The 10,927-nt window shown below is 37.5% G+C and overlaps 1 protein-coding gene across 1 annotated transcript; it reads left to right on the forward strand.

Annotated features, from left to right (window-relative positions):
* The first annotated feature begins 2,131 nt into the window (after nt 1–2,131).
* Nucleotides 2,132–6,597, forward strand: LOC137027771 (guanine nucleotide-binding protein G(q) subunit alpha-like). Its single transcript, XM_067396214.1, has 7 exons — nt 2,132–2,276; nt 2,984–3,168; nt 4,047–4,201; nt 4,403–4,531; nt 5,933–6,062; nt 6,148–6,301; nt 6,395–6,597. The coding sequence occupies exons 1-7, from the start codon at nt 2,132–2,134 to the stop codon at nt 6,595–6,597; spliced, it is 1,101 nt and encodes a 366-aa protein (XP_067252315.1).
* Nucleotides 6,598–10,927: the final 4,330 nt, after the last annotated feature.

Here is a 10,927-nt window from a genome sequence, read left to right on the forward strand (position 1 = left end):
ATTAAATATTCTTTCGCATTTCTCCTTTGGGCTTGGGAGTTTGTTGACATTTTCTCCGTGCTCATATATTGATATTCATTATTCTTTATAATGAGTGTGTTGTATGTCTGTGCTTCATTGGTTGTTCTCTCCCCTCTTCTCCCCCTCTACACTCCCACTTTTTCAGAGCTTTACATGCCCATTTTCACAGACTTTTTGAAACTCAGAGGTGTGAACGACCAGGGTAAAACAGGGGGGTTTCATCACCAGTAAACTTGAAATTGTGACTTGTGACATTAGAACAAAACATATTAATATGATAACATATGTATAACACTAAATTGAACAATACTGTGTTATATATGTTTTTTAATTCATTAATTATTTTATTTCAATTAACGATTGTATTAAACACGACCATTACTTTATTCATTATTTCTGCTATGCAGGCTTATTTTGTAAATGTAATCATTTTAAATTTTACAAACATGGTGCTTTATGAAAATGTAACAGACACATTTCCAAATTGTGATTGTGTTTACCCATCTATGCAAATGTTTGTTTATGTAGAAACGAAATAATTAGGTTAATCATTGTCTGTCTTCATCAGTTTAGTGTAGTGATTGTGTGCATTTGTGATGACAATGATGAAAGATACACTACACTTTTAGTTTTATTGTTCACCCAAAAAAAAAGCGCCAAATGATTTCTAATTAAAAAATTTTATTTTAGATAAACTTTATATTTTTTAATTATGTATATAGAAACAAATAAACTTTACATTAAATAAATATAAAAGTTACTATACTACTTGCATAAAAAAAGTATCAAAAGAGTTTGAAATTCAGTTTTTGCTGTGTTATCAAAACTGATATTGATAATTGTGAAACCATGCCATATATTGTTACTGTGAAGTAAAATTAAGATTTTGGTCATATCACCCTTCCCTATTCTTTGCTATATAGCAGAAAAGGTTCCCACAGTTTTACAGTTTTTTTAGTAGTGTTCACCATAAGTAATAGACTACATTGTAACCTTGTCAGAAGTAAGTAAATGACTGCTATTTTGCACTACATAAGTTGTAATTACCAGCAAGGAAGCAAGCACTTAAGAAAGAGAGAGAGAATGACAGAGAGAGCAGAAATGAGGTAAGTTTCTAAGTAGTTGCACACATCTAAATGCTTTTTTGCATTCAGAATAGGCCCAGATAGATTTCAGCCTAATAGGGATACCTGCACTGAATCTTCAATTTCACATGTATTTTGTGTATTTTCAAAATACAAAATACTGTATTTGTATTTAAATACATTTTCCCACACAGTATTTTGTATTTGTATTTTAAATACATTTCCATGTATTTATGCCCATCTCTGGGAGTACATCGATCTAGTACGAGTTCACGGGTGGAAAGTCACGGGTTTGACTGCCGTTGCAGTGCACTTTCACGGGTAGAAGGTTGGAAAAACATGGGTTACAGGTTGCCTGGAATGCGGCATAAGAACAACCCCCCTCCTTCACAGCTCATTTCGAGGGAACGCCTCCCAAAACTCATGCACGAGTATTGGAACACGAGTGTTTGTTTACCACCGGCATTCGCTGTGTCGTGTTAGTGAATTCATTATGTCGGACTCACCGCGGGTAACTCAATAATCTGCAGTTGTTTCTCCTGACAAAAACATTGCATGCAGCGCCTGTGGAGTGTGGAAAGTTACTGGAGCGCGCACGTCTCTCACAAGGAACGTCACGGCAGTGATTGACAAGCCAGAGGGCCAGTCGTTTACGCGATGATCACACAAACTGATGTTTTTAAGGCCCTACCTCGTGCACAGATGATGTATATTAATATTATTACTTTCAGTGCACCTAATAAATAGTCTTTTATCAGTTACTAAAGACAGTTTCAAATAATATTGCAAAAATGTATAAAACAAAACATCCTCTATAGCACCTCTAAGAACTTAAAAACATTGGGTGAATTCAGCTTGATGGGACACTGACTGCCATTGAGATGACTTGGAAAAAGTGTCCCGGTCGACTTTAATTCACCCCCTACATGGTCATATAAAAAGGAATTAACATATAATACTGAATATTAGGCTATAATTATAAGAATTATTTATGTTTTTGTAGATGCTTAATTTCTGTTGGTGAAATGGGGCAGTACTACTATTGTGGATGTTGCATCTGTTTCTTGTCTGAAGAGGACAGGAACGCCATCGCCATAAATAAGGAAATCAAACACATCATTGCAGAGCAGAAGAAAAGGGAACGGAGAGAAGTCAAATTGCTTTTATTAGGTGAGATGATTCTGTCAGTCTTTTATCAGAGTTGATTTAAAACATATTAATTCATTTTAAGTCGTCATGTTTTTTTTTTCCTCTGGAAGTGAAAGTAAATTTTGTCTGCATGAAATGTTGTTTCAGTAAAGTAATTTTGGGTATGTTACACCATCTCTTGAGGGACTTTCCTGAAATGTGATTATATAAGAGCTGATTAGACCATTTCTGGTCCTGAGGTGATTTTAGTAGATGCTTGACTTTAGTTTCTCTTCACTCAGGTGACTTTTTTTGTGAAAAGTTTTGCTTGAAAAGTGTGCTTGTGCTGTGAGGTTGTTTGATATTTTGCTATATTTTCTAATACAATGACAATCATACATCTTTTCATATTTACCCTGAAATCTCATGAAGTTTTTGCTTTTTGACAAGCAGGGATCAAATTCATTTTAATGTTTTTGTTTTTGTTTTTAATCTTTGCTAAGCAGGAACAGCAAAGAAATATCAAAACTAGTGCTGAGCTTTCTGTAAAGACAACTAAATTAATGAATAATTAAAAAAAATATTATTCTTATACAGGACAGATCGCATTCCACTGCGCTTAATGGCAAGTGACTATTTTTAGAGCAGTGTAAAGTTATGTAATCCACTATTAGTAAGCACCTTTATTTTCAGTTTTCCTGTTCGCAGGTTTTCAATGCTGAAGTACATGATTTTTTGCTTTGATTTAGGCACTGGAGAAAGCGGAAAGACAACGTTTATGAAGCAGATGAGGATTATTCATGGAAATGGCTTCTCAGAAGACGAGAAGCGCAGCTACACTAAACTGGTTTTCCAGAATATCTTCCAAGCAATGAGTGCAATAACAGAAGCCATGAGCACGCTAAAGATTCCCTACTCCAACCCAAAGAACGAGGTGATCAAGACACCAAGAGTGTTTCTGTAGAGCCCGGAGATTCATGAGGGCCATTTTATGTCAACAATCATATGGGTGGTGGGATTGGCAAAAATAAATGAATAAACTATATTTTATTATAGATAAATATAAAAGATTAAAAAAATTAAATTATTTATACATACATAATAACATAATAATTTAAAGTGCCCCTATAATGCTTTTTCGGATGCTACCTTTCTAATATAGCTTAGAGGAAGTAAAAGGTCTGCAAAGATCAAAGTGCACAATAAATGGAGTTACTGGCCCTGTCCCAAATGGCACATATGCACTTACGGACTTGTGAACTTACAATAGCTGCCGCGTGCACATGATCGTGAAGTCTACAAGACCATAGGGTGTCCTTTTTGTTATTTTAGGTTTCAGAAGGGTGCTTGAGATCACCCCTTTTGCGGTCAATATGCGGGAAGCAGACTTATTCCCGACAGTCAAAGCGGCAAAACCAACACTATCATTACAGTTCGTATCACTGTGTATCAAGTGAGATATGGTAATTGGTGTTTCATTTCCGACACGCTCTGTAAGCTGTAGACCAATCACAAAAGACTGGGTCTTCTGACCAATCAGAGCTGAGTAGGCTCTTGGAAAGAAGGGGTTTAGAGAGACCGTATCCTTTATCAAACCGTTTCAGACACTGTGAGAAAAGAGGTGATGCTGCAGTGTATATTATGAAAAAAGTTTTTGTTTGTTTGTTTTTTTAACCTTGGATGCATGTAAGCCTTTTGTAGGAGATGTCCAAAACAAAATTAGGAACCTTTAAATAGCATAATATGGGCACTTTTAATAAAGACCGGATCTTGTACTATAATGTGGTCTCATTAGTTCTGTGATATCTGTAGATGTATGCCCAGTGGTTCCAGGATCAGGACATACATCAGATAACTCAGCTGCAGAGAAGTTATGTAGAGGCTATTCGTAACCTATGGGAAGATAAAGGCATTAAGATGTGCTACAAACGACGCAGAGAGTATCAGCTACTGGACTCCACTAAGTAGTAAGTGTGTTCAAGACAATTCCTGTCAACTCCTGTCTTTTACTGACTTCCTGCATGTTTGTTTATTTACTGCTGTCTTTTCCTGATGCCAATGACAATTCACCAGATGATTATGCAAATAATTATGCAAACAACACCTTCATAACCAATTCCACGGCACATGGTATGGTTTTTAATAAAAGTGTTTGAATTATCTTAAAGCTTTATTGGTAACTTGGACCGCATCACAGGCGAAGGCTACATCCCTACAAATCAAGATATTCTTCATGTCCGTTTCCCCACTACTGGCATCACAGACCATTGCTTTCCATTGGAGAAGATGACTCTCAGGTACAGCAATGACTAACCAAGCCTCTTCACTTTATAATTTGTTCTGTGGAACACAAAAGAAGATATTTTGAAGTAGGGGTTTGGTCATATGACCAAAATCTCGTCATGAGTCATTTTATTTCACAATAATGACAACGTATCACAGCTACCCCTTACAAAAAGTAAGTATATTCAAGTTAATTTTATGAAATTATTAGTTCACTTTGAAATGAAAATTAGCCCAAGCTTTACTCACCCTCAAGCCATCCTAGGTGTATGACTTTCTTCTTTCTGATGAACACAATCTGAATTATATTAATAAATACCCTGATGCATCAAAGCTTTATAATGGCAGTGATAGGGATCAATGAGTATGAGCTGAAGAAAGTGCTTCAATCCACATCCATCCATCATAAACATGTGCTCCACATGGCTCCGGGGGGTTAATAAAGGCCTTCTAAAGCGAAGCGATGCATTTGTGTAGAAAATATCAATTTTTAACAAGTTATGAAGTAAAATATCTAGATTACATGCAAGTTGCCTTCCATATTCAATGCATGCATCAGGATATTATTATTTAATAAAAGAAGAAAGTCATATACCTAGGATGGCTTGAGGGTGAGTAAAGCTTGGGCTAATTTTCATTTCATAGTGAACTAATCCTTTAAGTATACTTACATAAATGTCAATTATATTTTAAATATACTTTATATAGTAAGTATACTAATATCAAAGTACTAGAAGTATACATGTAAGTGTACTATTTCAGTACTACACACAAGATATTCTCAACAGAGCGACGAATTGACAAGTCACCATGGAAACGGACTCTATTTAGGGCTAGGGTGGTTGTGCAATAATTTTTCGTTGAATAATCTTTACTGGCTGTGAATAAAAACTATATTGCTGGTTTGAAGCTAATTATATAATTTTAAAAGACTGGTTAAACTAAATAACAGTTTGTGCTTGCAAAGATAACACGGCTGTGAAAGCTATGTCACATAACCTGCTTTCTGGAACACCCCCCTGGTCTGTTTTAGTGTTTTGCTTCAGGGTACGTTTACACCAAAACAATGTACTGTGGTTGTTCTGTTTCCTGTGTTTTGGTTTCTATGTAACTGAGTTTATTCTGATTAAATAACTTAATAGATCCAGCACTTTTATTACCTTTTTTGCAACCCATTGCTAACACATTGTATGTGGTTTCTTGTGTTTAGATAACTTACAAGGATCCTCATTCAAATTAGTTAATTATACAGACAGACCAAATGTTTGAGAAAATCAAGGTAAAATGCTATCTGATTCAGAATGTGACAAAGGAAGAAAGAACAGATTTTATGGACTGTTGCAAATGAACCACACCAGATCAAATAGAAAAGTGGATGGGACTTAACTTGATTTTTGGTCTTTCTGTCTTTTCAGGATTGTAGATGTCGGTGGTCAGAGGGGACAGAGAAGGAAGTGGATCCATTGCTTTGAGAATGTGACGTCACTCATATTTCTAGCCTCCCTCAGCGAGTACGACCAACTTCTGGAGGAGAATAACAAAGATGTATGTTTCCTATTATCTCTTCTGTCCTTCCTGTGTAATACTGATAGATTGTTCATCTTTGTACTCTTCCTCTCTTTGGCTACAGAACCGTATGGAAGAAAGCTTGTCACTGTTCTACATGACCATACACTCAAAATGGTTTGCTAATTCCTCCGTCATTCTGTTCCTGAACAAAATGGACATCCTGGCTGAGAAGATTCAGTTCTCAGATCTCAAAACATACTTACCGGGATTTGAAGGTAATTAGAAAGGCAGAATTATGTGTGATTCTCATGTTTGTCATACCTGATTCACTCTTCCTTTCCTTTCCTGTGGTTTGACACCACCTTCAGGTAAACGTCGGGATGTTCAAGATGCCATGGTGTTCATCAGAAGTTTATATAAACACAAAGCAGTTTCCTACGAGACAAAGAACTCCAAAAACATCTACTCTCACTTCACCTGCGCCACAGACACCAGAAACATCCAAAAAGTCTTCACTGACGTGAAAGACACTGTCCTCCTCATAGCCTTAAAGGAGTTTGAATTATTATGAGCCCAAAATGCACCTTCAGTTTGCATAATCTTCAGCCAAATGAATGTTTTATCATTATTTATATCAGAGCATTCTTGGACAAAATGAGTTAGTTTTCTATTGGCCTGTATGTATGCTGGGCTGTTGGAGAAAATATAAAACATTACACAAATGAAAAGGATAACAATACAATAAAAAAGGTAGCAACAAGTATCATGTGGTTAAATGTCAAAATAACTGCAATATCACACACTAGAGTTGTGTGGGGTGGGGGTAAATTAAGCATGATCTGCTGTGATGTCATAATCATGTTGCATTGTGGTCTATGGATCTGCCTGAAGAGTTGCTGCGCTCATGCCATGTCAAAATTACCATTTTTCTAGATGCCAACACGTGACATTTTTCAACTGGGAATAATGCGTTTCTTGGTTAAAATAAAGGGGTTGAGGGTCTGTCCAAATAAACTTCCCTTTCCAACACTTCAAAATGGCATTAGGGATCCCCCAAGGGGAAGTGCTTAGGGAAGTTTGTGAGTGTATGTTTGCAACCTTTTTTCCTGCCAGTGGGACCAAAATGTGTTCAAGGACGCTGTTTTTGCTCTATGTCGCCAACAAAAATAGTTCCAATCAAATCCACAGCTGAAGCGTCTCACATAGTCTCACTGGTTACTGAATTAATCCATGTTATAATTCAGTCAATGATTCAATTACCCATTGACAAAGGGTGCATCTAATTCAGCTCCCTAGTTCAGTAGTCAGGGCACTGATCAGGGAGTTGGCTATTTTTAGGGCCGTCTCAATCACAAAATCCTTCCAGTGGACTGAAATGTTCGCTTCCTGAAAAGTACCACAATGCAGCATGAAAACCATGGAGCATCGATGCTCACTATGTTCCCTTAACAGAAGTTCTGAAGTGCGAAACATAAATCATGTGAGCCAACTCACTACACAAACTGATCCATGATCGATGTTTTTTAAAATACTATTTAATTTGTGTCGGGAAACAAACATAGACTACATCGCTAGACAGGTCATGAACATAATCTAGCTAACATTTATAATTTAGTTACTGCTGGAATGTTGTACAAGCAAAGCATTTATCAAAATGTACTTTAAATAACATTAAAAAAGAATATAATAAAGATATCAGTTCTGTGTTGTTCATAAATTGCAGTAGGGAAGTTGTCATGTCAATGTGTAGTGTGAGAGGGTCCTTACTGCTCGAATTTGTGTATATGATATACTGATTCCTGACCTAGGAAACTAGGGAGTCGACTGAGATGCACGCATGTTCATCAGTCACTTGAACGAATCAGACCTTTTGAACAAATCGAATTATTCCATGGCACATTCTTTAAGACAGTGACTTTCATAATTATTCAACAATTTTTTTTTTTTTTTCCCATTCATATTTATAGATTCAAAATGTTACATTTAAAACATTATTATGCAGTTATAACCATGCATCCATGCCACCCCTGATCTGCATTAAGGGGTAAAATATACACCTAATGCAACTTCAGATGCAGCTTCTGTTCCATCTCTGCAGTGCAAGCATGGATTTTGCTGATGATTTCATTTGATTGGTAACAGCCTATTATTCTAATTAAATTAGATTCAGTTTAAGAATTTAACATAAAAGTTGACAGCTATACCTTTTAATAAGAGGAGCTGCTCAGTCAATCAAATTCAAGAAACCAAAACTAACTGTTTTATAACACAGATTGTAGCACTAGGCATGTGACGGTATCAAATTTTCATGTTGCGATTAATTGAAGCTTTTATCACGGTATACGGTATTATCACAATATTAAAATAAGTTGCAAAACCATTTTTTGTCATAGTTTAACAGGTTTAAGAACTCTTTTTGTAATAAAACAAAAACAACTCTGACTGAAATTTTCAAACAGATTAAAATGCAAAAGAATTAGGCTATAAAGAACAACAGATAACACTTTTCTCTATTTAATGCATTAACTAAGATTGAGCAATAGCTACATTTGTTACAGAAAGTGTTATTTTTTGTTAATGTTAGTTTAGAAACACAACTGATCATTGTTAGTTTTATCTCAGGTCCATTAAATAAGTTATTTTGATTTTAGTAATGTTATTAAACAGTAACTAAGAAATTAACATTAATTAATAATAATTAATACTTAATAAGTATTTTTATTGTCAGTTTAGTGATAATGAATTAACATGTTAACTAATAAAGCTGTATGTTTTCAAAGTTTTACTGAACAATAACAAATAATCAGAACATTTCTAATCATTAGGGCATGTTGTAGTCCTGATTAAAATATAAAAATGTTTAGGTTTGAAAATAAATATCCTTTTAAGTCTTTTTTAAGTATTCAGTATTTGGTGCTGTGATGAACAACACTGAGATTACAAAAAAAATGAATGGCTGTTTGAAGCATTTTAAAAACTTCACTAGCGCAGTTACTTTGCACGGTTTCCGTGGTAACCGCTGCACGCTGCTGTTCCATCAGCGCCCTCTGCTGTCAGAGAGTGAACGCGCACTTTCATTCAGCTCGTCTCCTTCACTCGTTCCGCCATGTGCTTCTCGTGCACGTTGGGATTGTTTACGTCTGAGCGCGTGTCCTTTTGACGCAGAATACAGCGGTGTTGTGCATTTTATACGATTGATGGGTAAAGTATTCTTAATTGCCTCATAAAAAATTAATAATTGGTAATAAATTATTATTTACGGTATTCTGAAGTGCCGACGATTACAATATCGTGCATATTCATTATCGCGATTTATCGCATTACCGAATATCGGCACAAGTCTATGTAGCACCAGTGTGACACTGGACCAGCCGTGTTAAATTAAATACAATGTCAGGGATTTCCAGGAACCCTGCACATACACATTATCAAACTATCCACTATTCTTTAGGACAATAAGGACACAGTGTCTTTTTGTAACCAAAAAGCCAGAACATCTCATGACCATTTAAATCTATAACACAAAAATAGAGGATGCATACATTTTCCACTGAAAATAGGTCATTGGACAAAAGCAATACAATTTATACATATTCTTGTAAATCGAAGCACGTGTTTTGATTTGATGTCATTTAAAACAGTTCCACAAATCAAACCCATTTTCAATTGTTTTAGTATCAAAGCTAAATCAATCTTTATTGCAATGCATTTAGAGTGAATAACAATTCCACAACTACAGCTTTCACAACAGATGGTCCAAATATACTTCACAAATAAGCTACTCTCCTGCCAAGTGAAATTAACTTTTATGTTATATGTTTTATTAGTCTATATTAAGATGAAACCGAAAGTAGTAATGTTGACCTTTGCAGGACACAAAGCAGCCAAGTTTACTCTAAAGTTTGTTTTGTGTCTACTTTCCTTGCATAACTGGATGCAAGCTGCCATCTTCCTGTAACGAAGCAGGACTCAGGCGGAGATCCATTTGCAAGCGTTTATTCAATGTGAGCATAGTCGTACAGGCTGGGTCGATCAGGGGTAAACAGGAACAGCAAGGAACAGGCAGAGTCGTAATCAGAGTACAGGCAGTAGATCGAGGACAGGCGGATATCATTCACAGAACAGTATAACAGGCAAGGGTCAGGACAGGCAGCAACGGGTCAAGAAACAGGAACAGGCAGTAACGGTAACAGACAGGCAGACAGGAATAATAATGCTCGGAAATGATACAGGAGTAATCAAGACTTCGCGATTGGATGGTGTGAGCGAGAGTCCTTTTATAGTCCAGGTAACAAGCTGCAGCTGGGTGTAGTGATTAGTGAGGAGTGTGTGCATGGCTGTATGTGGCGACAGGTGATTGGTGTAGAGTGGACATGTGACTGGCAGGTAGGATTGTGGGAAGTGTAGTCCGGGAACTGACAGGAACAGACGGTGATCGTGACATAATGTCCCCCTCCCGGAAGGCGTGTCCTCGCGCCGTAGATGGCACAACTGGGGAGGGGGGGTGGGTGCCCTGGAGACCTAAAGGCAGGAGATACTGGATGTGCAGGCAGGTATGGAGGTCTCCAGGGCAGGTCCAGGAACTCAAGCAGCCACGGCGGGTCAGGGGCCTCGGCCGGCCACGGCGGGTCAGGAGCCTCGGCCGGCCACGGCGGGTCAGGAAGCCATGGCGGGTCAGATGGCCTGGGCAGCCACGGTAGGTCGGGTGGCTCGGGTGGCCACGGTAGGTCAGGTGGCTGGGGCGGCAACGGCAGGTCAGGTGGCCTGGGTAACCACGGCAGGTCAGGTGGCCTGGGTAACCACGGCAGGTCAGGTGGCTTGGGCAACCACGGCAGGTCAGGTGGCTTGGGCAACCACGGCAGGTCAGGTGGCTTGGGCAACCACGACAGGTCAGGTGGCTT

Source organism: Chanodichthys erythropterus, chromosome 10 (genome assembly GCF_024489055.1).
Source record: "Chanodichthys erythropterus isolate Z2021 chromosome 10, ASM2448905v1, whole genome shotgun sequence".
NCBI lineage: Eukaryota > Metazoa > Chordata > Actinopteri > Cypriniformes > Xenocyprididae > Chanodichthys > Chanodichthys erythropterus.